General features: G+C 44.5%; 4 protein-coding genes across 5 annotated transcripts in view; 1 reads left to right on the forward strand and 3 right to left on the reverse strand.

The window, feature by feature from the left end:
* piezo1 (piezo type mechanosensitive ion channel component 1 (Er blood group)) overlaps nt 1-7,575 on the reverse strand; it is a 64,901-nt gene extending 57,326 nt beyond the window's left edge. Inside the window, exon 1 of the mRNA XM_076974558.1 lies at nt 6,811-7,575. Coding sequence (XP_076830673.1) covers nt 6,811-6,874 — 64 coding nt within the window. The 5' untranslated portion in view covers nt 6,875-7,575. The remainder of the gene's footprint in view (nt 1-6,810) is intronic.
* Nucleotides 7,576-8,644: 1,069 nt separating this feature from the next.
* On the forward strand, nt 8,645-13,021 carry cdt1 (chromatin licensing and DNA replication factor 1). Its single transcript, XM_076974920.1, has 10 exons — nt 8,645-9,284; nt 9,567-9,716; nt 9,875-10,119; nt 10,517-10,711; nt 10,975-11,120; nt 11,218-11,312; nt 11,438-11,626; nt 11,827-11,964; nt 12,107-12,308; nt 12,468-13,021. Exons 1-10 carry the CDS (start codon nt 8,766-8,768, stop codon nt 12,629-12,631), a joined length of 2,043 nt encoding a protein of 680 aa, XP_076831035.1. The 5' UTR covers nt 8,645-8,765; the 3' UTR covers nt 12,632-13,021.
* A 768-nt stretch (nt 13,022-13,789) lies between these two features.
* aprt (adenine phosphoribosyltransferase) lies at nt 13,790-15,690 on the reverse strand. Its single transcript, XM_076975344.1, has 5 exons — nt 15,558-15,690; nt 15,240-15,343; nt 14,654-14,787; nt 14,397-14,475; nt 13,790-14,293 (listed from the first exon to the last, which is right to left on the reverse strand). Exons 1-5 carry the CDS (start codon nt 15,647-15,649, stop codon nt 14,154-14,156), a joined length of 549 nt encoding a protein of 182 aa, XP_076831459.1. The 5' UTR covers nt 15,650-15,690; the 3' UTR covers nt 13,790-14,153.
* Nucleotides 15,691-15,694: 4 nt separating this feature from the next.
* Nucleotides 15,695-17,599, reverse strand: part of galns (galactosamine (N-acetyl)-6-sulfatase) — a 22,608-nt gene continuing 20,703 nt past the window's right edge. Inside the window, exons 13-15 of one of the 2 annotated variants that reach the window (XR_013121382.1) lie at nt 16,930-17,047; nt 16,084-16,232; nt 15,695-15,831 (exon numbers count right to left, since the gene is read on the reverse strand). Coding sequence is in view for 1 of the 2 variants with exons in the window: in XM_076975031.1 (XP_076831146.1) it covers nt 16,146-16,232; nt 16,930-17,047 (205 nt within the window). In the remaining variant the exon portion in view is untranslated. Of the gene's footprint in view, nt 15,832-15,918; nt 16,233-16,929; nt 17,048-17,599 lie in introns of those variants that run through there. The other variant, XM_076975031.1, reaches the window with a different exon arrangement.

Raw genomic sequence — 17,599 nt, forward strand, 5'->3', positions numbered from 1 at the left:
AAAGGAAGTTGAACCAGTGCTGAGAACTGCAAGGTTCTGCTCGCTCATCCGTAGCCACACAAAAGGGACCTAGAGCCAGACACTCACGCAAAGATTTCTTTCCCAAGACATCAGTCTGTCATAGACCTCCATTATGCTGAAAGAAGCCATTTAAATAGATAAAACCATGAGTTCCTGGCATCATCCTCACTGCATAAGAACACATTTGAATTGAAACCAGAGCTGGGCGATAGAATCAATGTTGATTTGTATCGCAATAAAATCATTCCTCTCAATGACAAAGAAAGGAAACCTCACGTCCATTGTGTGGAAGTGGTTTGGATATCTTAAGACTGATCAAACTAAATCCGTTTGAAAATACCATCCATCCAGTCGAGTACACAGAAAGTGTAAACGTACTTTCAGGTGTTGTTAAAGGCCAGCCGTTAAGCAGTGGCACTAGCCAGCCTTAAATGAGTGGCATTTCTCAAACAACAGTCAATGGTCTGTTGATCTCATACAACAGTTAATGACGACTTTTACCCCATATGAAAAACATGCCCTAATAGTGTTTTCATGACTCAGGACACGGAAGTTAGAAGTCTGATTATTAGGGTTAGAGTTACTCAGTGACACCTCATAGATGTTTGCTACCACCTACCCTAGCAATGACCTCCCCAGAAACAAATTCCCAGAATATAACCTTAAAAACTGTGATCATGATGACACAAGAGGAAGGCATTCAGCACAGAAGCTGCTGAGGACATCTGCACACATGAGCCGTGTCCAGACATATCCAAACCAGAAGCACATCGTCCTTTCCCCTCCCTCTCAGAAAAAACAAAAAAACAGAACTCCCACACTCCCACTCAAGGGCACTGAGGCAAATGGGTGGTTTGATTAAATTCTTTTTCAAATATTTAACTTCTGACATGGTTCGTCACGGTGTCAAGACTTTATGAGGGAGGTGTACAGAGCTAGAACAGTGTCTACACTACTGAACAATACACAAGACTGAACCGGGCCTGCACTACTGAACAGTAAACAGCCCAAAGAGGGAGTCAGACCTGTCCGATGTTGTCAGATGTCCTTGTAACTAACACCAACAGACTTAACTTCATAATCTGCACCCGCCCAACCTGAGCCAGGCGTGTCAAACAAAGACCCACTTCTTTAAGGATTATAGCACAGTGTTTTAAACGATTTAGACAAACATTTGTGTTTCTTGGTGGAAGAAGTACTCACATGGCTCATTTGAGTTCAGGTAGAAAACACTCAACACAAATCATTTGAGTGGTCAAAAATGCAATGTTGATGTTTTGTGCCCACTGCTTGTGAACGGTAGAATAAATCACTATTTTCCATATGACTGCTGAAGTTGTGACAGCTGTAGCAGCAGATACAAATCACACCTTGTGTTCTGATAAACATGGAACAAGATATGGATTGAACAGAACTTTCAAAAGCTGATTTACTGAGCTTTATATAAAGTTTGAGCTTACGATTAAAACTGATTCAATTTAATAATGAAATCTTAGATGCATACATTATTAATGGATTTACTCTAAATGTTTTACTTACACTAATCACATCTACATCTTGACTGAATTACAAAGCAACACAAGCACATTTAACGGGCCGCAATATAAACCAATGACCTGCCAGGAGGGCGGGGAGAGATTAATCCACCCAGCACCACCCTCGAGCACTGACCATCCACCATTAATCAAGGAGAATCTATTCTGGCAATCTCCTCAAACAGGACTGTAATGGCCAGATGGTTTAAAGGCCTGCAGTTCTGACCTGACCCTGGGTGTGTGCTTCAGCCCCACACGGTGGGGTGGTGAACGTCCTGACTGAAAACAGCATGAGGAAACCTCAACAATAGGCCCCACTCTGTTTACTCAGTCCACCGAAACGATGACCAACGGGAAGTCAGGTAGCGTTCCCGCTCTCTCCCAGCCTCGTAAAAGCAGTTTTCAACAAAGCCACCTTTTTTGGTGGGAGGAGGGGTAGCTGGGCCTAGAGCCACTGGGCTCCCTCAGCATGACCAACTTCCTGTTTTGATGGAAAAAGAAAAAAAAAAAAACAATAATAATAAAAAAAAAACAAGGCGAGACCGTCCCCACTAGCGACCTGGTCACCTGGCTACCAGCCAGCTCCTGTAAGCAAGCCAGAGAACTGCTAGGCAGTGTTAGCTTAGCGCATGGTGCAGGTAGAGGAAGGCAACACCATTCCGCTTAGCTCAGCTGACCTAAGCACCAGCAAAGACAGAAGGTGTGTAAAAAGAGCTCACCAGGGTCAACAGCACACACACAGCTTTTGTGGACAGCAATATTTTCAAATACCATACACCACAATTACATGCAAGAGCCATTGGCTTAAGTTCAGCACCATAACCTTTGATACAGTGGAATTTATTTCATTACAACAGCTGGTAGACGGGCTGCCGGACGCTGGACTCCTGGAAAACAACTGTAGACATGCCAAGTCTACAAATAAAGACTGAAGCCCAAGATCAGTAATCTTTGTAACACTAATCCACACAAGATTATGCAAGCCTGAGTCAACAGACTTCCAACCCAAACTTCTAATGGACGTGCCAGGCCTGAAGGTGTGGTCCTTCTAGCGGACATGAAAGAACCTGAAGGTGTTCCTCTAGTCCTTCACGGCCATGCTGGGATGAGCTACTTCACTTTCATTAGCCAAGCGTGCTGGGATTTGTTACAACACCCCTTCTTATATTAGACAAGTACCAGGATTTTTGCTCATTGTTGTTGATACAGGACAGATAAGCATCTTGAGAGTCAACGTTCAGGCTTGTAAAATCATCCCTCATCATGAGAACGTGTTGCAGGCAGTGACGGAACATCACACAGGCCTGTTTAAAGACCGTTAGAGATGAGCTACAGTGACCTGACTAGCAATTCCACTTAAATGTGGACATCAAAACATCTTTTAATCCACTTTAAACATAATTCAAATCATAAAAAATCACTGTGTGCTACTCCAATGTCCAGCAGTTCACACTATTTCCATGCAGTACAATAACAACATGGTTCATGGAAAAATCTCCACTGTGCTCTGTGAGTGTACCTTGTGTTCTGGCATGATTCAACAGCCTTTGTTTTTTCTACTGCATTCTCTCGGAATATTTCATATTGTGCATTTTAAGGGTTCTTTAAAAATGTAATAGATAAAAAATACTACTAGAAATATCAAACTCTTGTTTATTCAGTACAGGAACTTAACACAATGCACTCTAAAAGCATGGTTGTGCTAGCCTCCCACCAAAAAACATTTAAAAGCATACAATCCTTCCTTGACAGTGGAACACTCTTACTAAAAAAGGAGATTAGGGGCTTTTAAAACCAGCCCAAATCTCCTCACATTTCTCAGTGGCTTCAAATCAAAACTATCAATCACCCAGATGATTGTATTAGTTTTAAATGTAGTCAGGTGTTGTATTGTGTGTGTCACAGTGGCCCAAAAAAGATGAGATAGTGCAGAAAAAATGCCTGTCTTGATCCAGCATGTTGGCCTGGGATATCCTGAGGCATGAGGTGTGCTCGGAGCATAACTCCATTTGATAGGCTCTCGGGTCAAAACGGACCACAAAGTTCTTGATGCCATGCAGATGATTTTGCAACACTGGATGGAGATTGGTCAGTCCCACACTGAAGAAGACCGGCACACGCGTATCCACACGTCTGCTGGCTCTGCTGCCAGAATGCTGCAAAGCTCCTTCATCCACAGGGAACAACGGCCTTCCCTGCAGATACGAATTTCATTTGTAGACAGGCCATTTTTCAAATTCACGTACTTGCTGCGACTGTAATTACTTATTATCCCTTTGTAATAGAGGGCTGTCCTGAGCATTGCTTAATCTGCAAAACCACACAGCTGTGAACTAGGGCTGCGTGATGTGGCTAGAAATGGATAGTGATTATACCGTCTTGCAATATGTTCAATTGCACTGCTGAACTTGTACCAACGACGATCCAAGAACAATATATTGTGCAACCCTAATGTGAACATTTGTATAATCAACGTAATCAACTCTCCCAAGGTACCACATAGGAAACGTTTTCTTCACGCACGTTTGCTGCTGTGACTCTACAACTTCCTTTCAGAGCAATAAGGGATCCATTATATGCAGAGCGCAGGCAGAAGGCTATAAAGGATTGTAGAAGATCTCCTGTATTTTAAACATTTTGCTCTCGGCCTTGTGTGAAGGAGCACTGCTATGCGTTACCTTCCCGTACATCCCGTAATCTCGTTAAAGCCATCGTTAAAGCGATCAGAGTTCTTAGTTCACACATTTTTCAGCAGAATTCTTTGATGCATAATTGATCTCTTGATTCCCAGCCAGCCCTTGTTTTTTTTTTCAGCAATGTCGAGATGACTCATTTTTCATCCACATTAGGACACGCGTGTTCGGCGGCATCAGAGGGGAAAACAGGGCCAAATTCCACTTTTAGAACAAACCGCTCAGTAAATTATTCAAATGAAGGAGAGATTGCACATTTATGACATGCTGCAAATGAAGACTATCTAATTTACTTACATTACCTAAGGTTTGTTTTACTTTTAAAAGGACATGAAAATGACTCCATACACACACTGTATCCTCTGAAGTGGAAAGGGCCCCTGGCTTTTGTCTCCGGTCTCCGAGATGCTGCACTACAAATTGGGAACCCGCGAGAAGAGGAGGAAAGGCCTGACGTGTTGGTGCATGTGTGACTGTTCTGAGACCAGCTCTCTGAGGCACTTTATGCCCTCAGTGTCCCAGACTAACCTCTGCCACAGTGCTGTCCCAGGAAAGACCTGTGTTGACTGATCTCAGAGCACAGTTGCTGCTCTGTTAGTGCTGGTTGGTTTTAAAACAAATGCAAATGTATCCAGGAAAAAAAAAAAAAACAATCCGTAAAACCAGACTGGGTGCACCTTATTCCAGCAAAGAACACCAGTTTACCAATGAGGGCCAATGAATATGTTCACGTGGAGATAACATCTATAGGCTATGACAACATTACAGTCACGCAGTCATAAACTACACAGTCACTTCTACCACTACCATGATTTTATCGTTAATATAAACACCCCAAATCCAAACCAGAAGATTCACAGATTGATCATGTGCTGTTAAGACAGAAGACCACACGTGAGAAAAGCACTTGACCACATGCCACCCGAGTGGGCGGGGCTAGAGCTCTGCCGCGCGCATTCAGACACCCTGCGCTTCCTAGAAGTCACACAAGACTCACGTGACAACATAACACACGCGCCACCAACATCCTGTGGGCAGCCCACATGTATGATTTATACCTGCCCAGACAACGCTCTTCATCTAGATTACTGTCAGAAACACGCCTCATTTCCGCGGTGTTTCTGGAGTCCATTTGAAAGCAGAAACAGACGAATAACTGTAAACTCCGTGTCAGGCGCTACGTTCACAACTTCAGGGTGACGCTTTTCATAATGCAAAACATATAATAGAATGTCTCACTTATTCACACACCCAAACCAGGGCGAGAGAGAAGTAGGGCATGGAGGGAGAGTACCGTATACATTACTGTAGCACAGTGACTTTAGACGGAGCGACAGCCACTAGGTGTGTGTGCTCAACACACCTGATGAATCAGGACACTCACTAAAGTTTCACACAGCTGCGAGAAGAAAATGTACAACACCTCAAACCCGTAACGTTTCACAATGTAGGCCTACACCTAAAACCCGTAACGTTTCACAATGTACACCTAAAACCCGTAACGTTTCACAATGTACACCTAAAACCCCCGTAACGTTTCACAAATGTACACCTCAAACCCGTATCACAATGTTTACCTCAAACCCGTAACGTTTCACAAATGTACACCTCAAACCCGTATCACAATGTTTACCTCAAACCCGTAACGTTTCACAATGTACACCTCAAACCTGTAACGTTTCACAATGTACACCTCAAACCCATAACGTTTCACAATGTTTACCTCAAACCCGTAACGTTTCACATAGGCCTACACCTCAAACCTGTAACGTTTCACAATGTGCACCTCAAACCCGTAACGTTTCACAATGTTTACCTCAAACCCGTAACGTTTCACAATGTACACCTCAAACCCGTAACGTTTCACAATGTACACCTCAAACCCGTAACGTTTCACAACTCGCGTCCACGCTTGTGTGTAATTGAACAGCACCAAAACAAATCTGGTTCCGACTGTTCTGGTTGCCTCAGTGTCACGATAAACGTGTGACTCATGAATCTGCCTTATAATGTGATACACAACACTTAGTGAAATATTCTACATTCAGCCAAAGACAACTTGGTTGTGTGTGTTTATAAATTTGGTAAAACCATCGCACAAATTGTTTGTTTTGTACAATTAATTAATTCATGTTATTTCCACTTTTGAAAAAGACGTTGCAACCTAAAATTAGGCCTTCTTAACCACAGATAATGATTTGATCTGAGCGGTGTCGGATTGTTATGGTAATGGTGTTGTTTTCCCTCAACTTCATAACAGTCTAAGGTTTTTAACACTTTCTGATTAGTCCCAACCAGTTTGAATTCAATCAGATCCAAGTGTAGTTTGAAGTCCAGTTCAGAAGTTCTTCACAATGGTGACTTGATTAACAGTTCAGACGATTAACAAAACAACTTCTGATTAAAAGTAACAATGAAAAGATTAGCAGTGGCCTGGAAATAAATAATCAGATTGTACTTACTGGCTCTAATCATTATAGAAATCGAGTATAGGGGGTTTAAAGGAGCTGCGTGAAGTGTTTGAAGGACAGTTAACGTGTTGCACACCGTGTTTGTCTTACCTGCCAGTAAGAAGGTGGGCAGGAGAACGCAGTAGAGCAACCCACACCCCACCTGGAGCTCCATGATCAGCCCAACAGCAGCTCTTACTTCAGGCTAGTCCTGCTGGTACATTCCGGCCAGGGAACAGAATCACATCCACACCACAGATATCGTTCATGGTGTTGAAGAAAGTCGCCCTCGCAAGTTGAAATGCATGGGCACAAAAACAGACATATGTTCCAGCTGTTCTCGGTCTACATCCTGACTTTTCCCTGCAATTAAAGATTATTTTAGTTGCCAACAGCACGTGTTAATTGTCGATAAGGAGTTCCGCCGACCTGGATGTTTGCAAAACGTTTCAAAAGTCTCACAAACGCTCCCCGAGCAAAACTTAGTGTCACTTCAATGGCTCGTTCATAAAGTTACAGAAATACATGTGCGGAAAAAGTGAGTCGCGCGCCTGAAATCGTTCAACTTTCTCCAGTCCCGGTAAATACAATAACGTGACGGTCCTCGTGAGAGATATTAATGTAACGTAGAATAATTTATTCCCAGAAAGTTGTTCAAGCTTCAGACACGCTAGAAAAGTTGTAGCAGCTTGTCCACCCTATCCAGTCTTCGTCCCGACAGCACACTTGTGAGAAACTCCCACTCTGACGAGACGTGAGACAGCGCCAAAACGCCAAGCGTCCTTTCTTTCGACTGCGTGCAAAAAATGCTTTCTACTGAAACCACGTCTCAATAACCAGATTCAGAACCAGAACCAGAAAACTTTCAGACACATCACGTCCCATACCTTCTTCACCTACACAAGGAAGTGAAACTAAATTAAGCAACCTACACATTCCTCAAGTGCTATATAGCGCGTGTCGTTTTGTTTACTCCGAGATGAGGTTTTATATACATTTATATTATGCCTAGGTGTTTTCACATTTTTAACAACCAGAATGTTAACTGGTTTGAGTAAACCTGAATAATAGTTTGTTACTCGACATTATACAATAATATGTTTTCACTACTTTGTGTTAGTCATCTCATATACACGACACGACACAGCGCAAGATGACAGTTTGTAACTCGTACAGGGTTTCTGCCAAAGTGCCCGCTAAGACTAAAAGTCTCCCTGAAAATACACACACACACACACTCGCAGACATTTGTAAGAAACTTAAGCTGTTACAGCCTCCACACAGCACATTCCTTCATAACACTTGTTCATGTTTATTCATGTTTAGTCTGTTAGTGACAAGTTTGTTGTAATATCATTATGCAATGGCACCATCTAGAGATGAAACTGAGTACTGGATTTGAACGTTAATCGTCACTTTATACTATTATAACTATATACTACTATTATATACTATTATTAATATTATATTTAATATTAATATAATATTCAATATTAATAATACTATTAATTAATTTTATATATATATATATATATATATATATATATATATATATATATATATATATATATATATATGAAGAAGATTCGAGAGAAGTAACTGCAGTAAGTAACTGTACTTATACTGTACTTATATAGAGATATAAAATATATCTATATTTATATCTATATCTATATCTATATGTGTAAATATAGTACACAGTGTGTGTGTGTGTGTGTGTGTGTGTGTGTGTGTGTGTGTGTGTGTGTGTGTGTGTGTGCGTGTGTGTGCGTGTGTGTGTGTGTGTGTGTGTGTGTGTGTGTGTGTTGTCCAATCCAATCATGTGAGAGAATGTGTGTTTGATCAGCGAGCTGGCCAATAGGAGAGCTTACAGCGTGAGCTCCAAGGTTGTAGCTCCTCCTACATAAACCCCGTGGTACCGTTTGGCGCGAACGTAACAGAGGAAGAGTTCCGTGGAGCAGTTCCGCCGTGACGATCACACCAGGACGGTCGTCCACCTCTCATAGTTCGGCCGCGGAACCAGTGCGACCACCGTCGGTGATCCAGTGTGAGGATAATATAACAGTATGGCTCAAGCACGAGTCACCGACTATTTTTCACAGAATAAGAGGACCGGTAGTGATCGGTCCCTGCGATCTAAAGGATTAAAAACAAGGGCAGCCGAAGACCGAACAGTGTCCGGGGTGGACATCGGTATCGGGGACACGAAGGCGCCGAGGACGACTCGGTCCTCCAACAGAACCGCGCCCGCTGACCCAGAGTCCCTCTCCAGCGTCCAGAAGGAGTTCCTCCGGGTCATAGACGAGGTCGTGTCCGCCGATAATGTGGACCCGACGGACCGGGACACGCAGGGCCCGGCTGCGAGCCCCCGGACGCCCAAACGAGCCCTGGCGGAGGCGGAGTGGGACCTGGGCTCGGCGGCCTTCTCCTCCGTGACGGAGCAGCACAGCACGGCCAAGAAACAACGTCTCCGGGTCGGTCCGGCCCAGACTCCGAGCGCCGCGCCACACGGCCCGGACGGGGCGGCTGGTAGGAGGGGTGCTAGAAAAAAGCTCGTTCTCCTGAAACACGAGGACAGTGTGCAGGTAATGCGCTTCCACGTTTAGTTTAGTTTAGTTACTATTATAAACATTTAAAAAGTTTATTTTAAGGTTGTTATGGCGCACATTACAACTTTGCTTAACGTTGGTTGTCTTTCGCCGCCATTAAACGTGACCAACTTAGCATATCAGTAGAACAGGCAGAGAGGGAGAATCGCAGCTTAGGTGTTAATGTTTGTCCCTTTAAACCAGGAAAACCCGGTGGGGGGGAGGTGTTGTGGGGAATGGAGGAGTCTTACTGATGCATGTTGCAATGTTTGTATTCAGGGCCCAGAAGAGCCTCAACCTGGCCCTGCCCCGCAAGCGCTTTCTCAGTTTAAGAAAGATTCAGAGAGTCTTGCTGGTCACAGTGCAGATGCCCCCCCTGTAAACAAAGTGTGTGGCCACAGCAGTCCCACACCACCCGGGAGCAGTAAGGTAGGTTCACACTCGGCCCTTAGGTTCACAGTCAACCTAGGGTCCCAGTGGTAACCTAATTGGCCGAGTGTTGGCCCTTAGGTTAACACTTAGAAACTGCGTTCTCATTCTTGCCAATTACGCATTCTCTGTTGGTCACTGTGTCTGTATTCTTCCAGAAAACGTTCTCCAAGGAGGACATCGCAGCGTTGAAATCCCGTCTGCAGAGACTGAAAGGGCAGTCGGAGCGCGCGGCCTCTCCCTGTCAGGCGCCCGTGTCCACGCTCGCGGAGCTTAAAGCGCGTCTGGACGGCGCTAGGGAGCTGACGGCGCGAACACAGCGGAGGAAGGCGATACGAGTCGCGGAGCAGGAGGAGAAGACCAGCGGGCAGCCGGCCCAGGCCCAGCCCTGCCCGCAGGAAGGGTCAGTCACCAGAGCTCCCCCACAGTATTGGGGGTACCACTGGATTTGGGTGAAACTGTCACCGATAACATCCCATGACGACTAAAACACAATTTTAATAGTTTTGACTATATAATGCACTCGGTATCATAATTCTACAACAATTGTGAGCTTGTGCAGATGTTGTGCTTTATGATATCTAAGATTCATGACATCACATTTTATGTCGGATTTCATAAAACATACAGGTCCTGTTACGTTATCCTGCCCATTGCTGTATATCAGAGGTTTTCAGTGATTACTTGATAATTACCTTGATTATATGGGAGTACAAAGGCAAACACAACAGTGGTTTACACGTTCTTGCAGTTTTTATCATTATTTACACATTTGGTGCATTTTCCTCCTCTGGTTCCAGGGAGAAGCTTCCTGCGTACGAGCGATACCACACACTAGCTCAGGACGTTCCTCCCGGCCTCACTCTGCCGTACAAGTACAAGGTCCTGGCTGAGATGTTCCGCAGCATGGACACCATCGTGGGCATGCTCTTCAACCGCTCCGAGATGGTCACCTTCGCCAAGGTCAAGCAAGGGGTGCAGGATATGATGCACAAGTAAGATCTTTGGTTCCAAGGTGGCTCCACGACCCTTTAAGGAACGGGATGTTCTGTTTTTGTTTGTTTGTTTTTTAAAACAAGGATGCGGTGTCTCTAATGTAAATGTAGTTACAGTATTGTGCATGGCTGTTTTTCCTTCTCCAAGAACACCTGCCTTAAAAGTGACACATCAAGAACACGTTGACAAGTGTGATACATTTGGACTGGTGATGAAACTGGTCTTTATCTGTGTCTTCTTGCTCGTCCTGTTCCCATCACAGGCGTTTTGAAGAGTCTCACGTGGGTCAGATTAAGATGGTGTACCCCTCCGCCTACGTCTTTCGTCAGGAAAAAAACCTTCCAACCATGAGCACAACGGCACAGAAATCCACCTACCAGCTCACGGTGGAGCCGGTCATTGAAGAAGGTGACCGTCCCTGACGTGCCAAAACCGTCTTTTTGTTACGTTTTGGATAAGTATTATAATTTTACTCAACAAGATTCTGCTTCCTCGCCTTCCTCAGATGGCGTTCGTCCTGTGCTGTCTGCCACTTGTCTGCTGGAAAGGAGACGCATCTTCCATCAGAACCTGGTGGAAATCGTGAAGGGACACCACAAGGTAGGCACTGGGCTTTTATAGTTGCATATTGTGTGAAGTAAATGTTTCACACGTGTGCGCAAACAATCTGCAAGATTGCAAACATAAAGTCTTTGTGTTGTGAACGTGTCTGGTCTGGCTCACAGGCGTTCCTGGCCTCCCTGAACCCACCCGTGATTGTCCCAGACGACAAGCTCACCCGCTGGCACCCCAGGTTCAGCGTGGACGAGGTACCTCACATCCAGCCCGGTGACTTACCCCGGCCCCCCCAGACGGAGAAACTGACCACTGCTCAAGAAGTGCTGGACAAGGCTCGCTCCCTCATGACCCCTAAGGTAAACGAGCTTCACCTGTGGCACGATGTTGCAACCAGACACACCAGAACGGCAACGCGTCGAAGCAGCTAAGCTGAATGTTTGGGTTTTGTGCGCTCCTATAAATGCATTTTTTTTGCAATGTTTGATTATTCACAATGATTTAATGTGTTTTTATCTGTGTATGTCCTAATAATTGAAAACGCCCGTGGCTCTTTCAGATGGAGAAAGCCTTGGCCAACATGGCCCTAAAAACGGCAGAGACGACATGCTCTAGAGAAACGGCTCCACCCGCAGAACCAGCACCGCCACCCACGCCCAGCGCTCTGAAAGGGGTCTCCCAGTCTCTACTGGAAAGGGTAGGCATGCCATGTTTCCATTTTACGATTCTAATCTTCTTTAAAAAAAAAAACCTAAAACGAATAATTTCACACAGATAATTTACGTAAAAGTGAATATGAATGCACATGAACTTGTTCGCTTTTCTCCTTTCCTGTTCAGATCAGGGCCAAAGAGGCTCAAAAGCTGCAGGCTGCGATGACGAGGAACCCTCAGCAGGAGGGGCGCCTGGCCATGATGTCCCGCCTGGCAGAGATGGCCCGCATCCTGAGGAACGTGTTCGTGTCCGAGAAGAAGCCTGCGTTAATAATGGAGCTGGTCTGTAGTCGCATGGTGTCCAGCTACCGCACCTCCCTCAGCCTGGGTGAGTGTAGCCCGGCCCTCGTCCGCTCCAACGGGGCTGTCATCACTCTTTATTGATGGTTTTGTTAATTGTATTCAATGCATATTAATGAACGTTTTAAATAACCCTTTGTTGCACTTTAATGACTTTAATTGTGGATTCTTGATCGTGTAATTTTAGGGGAAATGGAAAACCATCTCCGCTTGCTGGCAGAGTTGGCACCTGATTGGCTAACGGTGCATCCTATCAGGAAGGACTTCTACCTCAAGCTGAACAAGAACATGAACTTGAATGTGGTTTTGGAGAAACTGAGTCAGAAGATTAAAGAAGAGGAATGCCTCTGAATCAGAGGCAGCTAAGGACTCTGTGCTGAATGGTGTGCAATAATATCTCTGTATTTTCTGATCTTTTGGATTGGCTGTATAAACTCTGGATACTGGAGTGCTGTTTTAAAAGTGAAATGTTTTACAACAAAATGCAGAGGTTTGTGTAGTTTTTTTTTTTTTTTTTTGACAAGTTCATCAAGTCCAAGATCGAAGAAAATGTTTTTACTTGTTTGTGGGGAAACGGCTGTATATTTTTAGAGGCTTTCATGATGTGGCCTGTGGTGATGCTGTGAATTACATGACTGAACCAGAGCGTTCTTGCATTAGAAGTGCATACACGAACAGTTCATTTGAAGAGTCTTGATCTGTTTACATGTCCAATAAACAAGCTGTTCCAAACAGAGGGTTTAAAGTCTTTTAATAAAGACCAAATGGTTTCAGACTGTTCCAAACATCTGCATAAAGCTGTCCAGGCAAGGGCAGCTAACAAACTTGAGTGGTATCATTGATTGCTCACTATTAGATGTGACTGAGCAAATATTTCTGCAACAACCTTGATCTTGTTGCTCAGTTCTTAAAGGTGCTTTGAATTCTAGTAGAAACCGAATTTGCATTTTCATCTTTGTCATGCACACCGACACAGAACATCACAGCTTAGCGGTGAGAATGCACCCATAAGGCTTACTTTTCTGAAAATGGGAAATAGTGTTCGTTGGGAATGTTGGGTCTGACTGTGGAACTACTTACAGTTGTAGTACTGCATGCTAACCACTGTTACACAAAGCTTGAATAAAACATCACTGCTGAAATGGTGCTTTATTGAGGTTCGGAAGGCTCCAGAGACCACTGAAGGCTCCACTGCCCTCCAAACCCAGTGAGAACCAAGTGCCAAAGCACTCTCTCTCTCCAGACAGAGGCTGTAATAAGCACCACAGATAGTTTGAAAAGAACAAAACCACCAACAGGTGGAGTCCTACCTTCTCCACCTCTGAAATGACTATGAATATTTAAATATGTGCGACTGCTTGATGCATAGTTGAGCACTCCATTTTAACATTAAATAAAATTTTACCGGAGCTTTGGTCTGCAATGCTTCAGTAAATCTTTTGTAAACATATAATGCCACTTACCCACCTGGCTGCATGCTTAATTCATTATATAAGCCTTCACACATGATCCATAAATGCATGAACATTTTACTTCCTCGTGTCCTATGTACTGACAGTAAGATAGCAGTTTTTGGAGGGGTACATAACACAAATGTATGCAAAGACTATGCAACATAGCATTCATATTGATTTCATGCCTGGAATGCAAAAATCAAGTGTGCACAGCCTGAAGAAATGTCCCCTTTCAACATCGTGTATTTAAGCAACAGTTAATCAATTCAATTCCTATGCATTACTTTCCTGAGATTAATCAACACAATTTACAAAACTCTCTCCAGGATGCATCCGTCATCCTGTGCGCTCGGCACGTGGAATGCTTTGTGTCTTGTACGGCGGGCCCGGCCTGGTGAAGTGAAGCGGTCCGCATTTGCTCAGTACTCCGCCAAAGAGAAGACCGACACAGGCTGGATGCGCTGGGCTCCGTTGAGGTCCGTCAGCTGGACGAGCACCAGGCAGCCCAGAACCTGGGCCTGACGTTTCTTCAGGAGCTCGCACGCCGCCAGAAGGGTCCCTGAGAACGGAACCGGGGCGGACAGAGGCGCGATTGGTCAGCGGAGCGCTTGGTTCAGGCTTGCGGGCGAAAACCTGAGAGATGTTCGCGGGGAGACACTCACCCCCGGTTGCCAGCAAGTCATCAATGAGAAGGACCTTCTGGCCCGGTTCCACAGCGTCAACCTGCATCTCTGCTTCTGCCTGAGGGACGCAATTACAACGCAAGCATGATGAAGAGGATTCGGGTCGAACCGCAGTTAGGTCTAAAATTTGAAGTGTGTTACTCCACAAGAATAAAAACAAGAAAAAAAATACTAAAACCCCAGCAAAACTTCTCTGAAGGAACCAGAGAGCACAGCAGGACAGGGGCGTGCCTCACCTCGCCATACTCCAGAGAGTACGTCACAGACACAGTGGGGCCAGGAAGCTTGCCCTTCTTCCTGATCAGTGCGACCCCTATTCCCAACCTCTGGGCCAAGAGAGGTCCAAACAGAAACCCTCTGGCATCGATACCTGCAGAACAGAGACACGGACTCATGCAGTCCCAACCAAATAACAGCAATGTGTAAAGCAAAATAACTACAGAAAAGTAACAACTAACAACAACTTTCTTATTCAGATTATGAGGTTTTATTTCAAAGAACCCAAGACATCTATTGTTGGAATACACCACTGAATGTTGCGTAGTAGAGAAGTGGGCACCGTTATGCAATATCAGTAACGTTAGGATTTGGAGTTATCATCACAGATTTCTGTACTGTATTTTATCAGAAGAAAAATGCAACTTGCTGTTAATGTCTATGAGCACAGAGGGAAAACTCTGCAGTCATACTGGGGGAAAACTCAAGGTGTTAAGTGTGACGTGTTTGGTGTGAGAAAGAGAAATAAGTCTGTATGTTAGTGAAGAGTTTTTATAAACTCCTTAAACCTTTCCTTCAATTCAACTCCTTGGTGTGTTCACTTACCCACTATGAGCTCGACCTCTGGGTACGTCTGTCTGACGTGTTCTTCGAAAAGGTCTATCACCGCGGTCAGTGCTTTGGGGTCTTTGAGAATAGGGCAAACATCCCTGTTGCCAAAGCAATACGCACAAATTAGAGCACCAACATCTGGTCACCATTCACACTTTCATGCGACAAGAGTGGGAAAACGTCACCATGCAAGTTCACCATGCAGACGTCAGCCTGGGAGACGTCATAGGTAGCAGGCTAAGCTAGCTGTGCTATCCCGCTAGCTTTTATTAGCTTGAATAACATACCCAGTTCCTGCACAAACAAGCTCACCTGAACAATATACCTTTGCTGGGGAAATCGGGGAAAGCCCTTATTTTCTGTATAACCAAATCCAGTTTATCCTTTCGTGAAGTACCTGCCATGCTTCCTGCACGCGAGAAACGTGAGTCCGGGGGGAAAGAAGTCCGAGGAGCGTCACGTGACCGGCCTTCGCTTCAAACCGGCCAATAGGAGACGAGCGTCCAGTGACGTCGGAAGCGTAACCGAGAAACACGTCACACTATTGCAGCGATTCGTGAGGCGACGTGTGATTTCACTCAGGCCGCTACAAACAGACGAAAGTAAAGTCTAAAACTTACACACTCGTGGATTTATTTATCGTTTGTGATGTCAGAAAAAAAGAAAAACAACTTTTCATATCGAATAAAACCAAGATAAGTCGGTTGTATGTAAAAAAAATAAAACTAAAATTCTAAAATTCTTCATTCGTTCAAATGTGATTTATTCACATAAATATTCGCATCAGACAGAATCTTACAGTGCAGAAAAACACAACAATAAGAATTAAGGTTTTTACAAAAACGCTTTCCAATATGCGTCCGAGGTGAAGTGATGTCCTAAAAGTCCTTGTAGGCTGCGTCAGTGCGGCCAGTCACACTTCCATGGTCGAGACTGCGGGCCTTTTAAACACTTTCCCAGTCTCTCGCATCCAGGCGGAGACCAGTTCTGTCGGACGAACACACAAAAAAGATTCACAATGTAATATATATATAAGCTAATTTTAGGACTACTCTTTACGGACTGATAGGTGACGGAGAATAAATAAATTTCCCACTTGGCGGCGCTGTTGCCGCGCTCACGGTTGGTCTGAAACTGCTCTGTGCTCGAATAACTGCGTTTATAAGCCAAAACAACACAAAGGAACACAAAGGCTACGGATCTTTCTCCTTCACAATAAATAAAATATTTTAGATAAATGTGGCACAGGTGACAGATCCAGAGTACAAATAACTAATTTAAGATTATCTAGAATGTATGTATTCATGTCAAAAAGGGGAAAAACACAAATGTGATGAGCAGTTGGTCAACAGATAATGCTGTTAATGAACATAATCTTAAGCAGAAAAAGTTTGCACTTCATATATATTATTTCTGCACCGAATGAGGCTTGCATATTTAAGAGGGTAGCAGAACAGAATATTCACACGAGGTTTCATCAGATCACGATCCAGTTGGTCTCGCTGTGAAATAAAAGAAATGAAAAGACAAAAGAAGGAAAGTCTGTGGTCTGACATGGTGTCAGGCTGATGGATCTAAAAGTGGTAGTGGTGGGGGAAACGAAGCCGCGTCTCCCGAAGGTGAGGCAGAGAGAGGATGATGAAGAGGATGATGAAGAGCACGGATAAAGACACACTCGTCTCACCATCACCGCCAGGTCACACATGTTCAGCTGGGGCTGTCCAGGCACCAGGCTCTTCTGATGCTGCTCCACTATCAGGGTGACACGACTCAGCTCCGTCTGGTACTCCTTAGATAGGACACTGAAGAGAGAGGGGGAGGGGTGTGAAGAGAAGAAACGAAAGGTTGAGAGAGAGAAGTGATGAGAGAAAGAACTCGGACTGAAACAATATGAACAAAACCAATCGTATGTGTAGCCAATCAAGGTAATCGGAGTGGCCATCAATTCATCCATGTTCAAATGTACACACACACACACACACACACACACACACACACACACACACACACAGAAAGTCTCAAAAGAGCCAGACTTTTCAGTCAAGTCAAGGACACTCAAGCCATTACTTCTACCACCCACACATGTGACCCAGTGAATGGTTCTATACTTCAGATGAACAGGAGGCAGTTGTGATAGGAGGGGCACGGGCTCAGCTGTCAACCCCGATGACCAGACAATCCCTCTCAGGCACGCCCACTCTGATGGGGAGACACACCCACTCTGAGGGGAGGCACACTCATTCAACCCACTTACTAATTCCAATGTACACAATTTTCATAAATGTTAAACTTCTTTTTGTTTAAAATCATACACAAAACATATGGCAAGCTGTATGGCTACAAGCTGAATATGT

This window comes from Brachyhypopomus gauderio, chromosome 1 (assembly GCF_052324685.1).
Source record: "Brachyhypopomus gauderio isolate BG-103 chromosome 1, BGAUD_0.2, whole genome shotgun sequence".
Taxonomy (NCBI): Eukaryota; Metazoa; Chordata; class Actinopteri; order Gymnotiformes; family Hypopomidae; genus Brachyhypopomus; species Brachyhypopomus gauderio.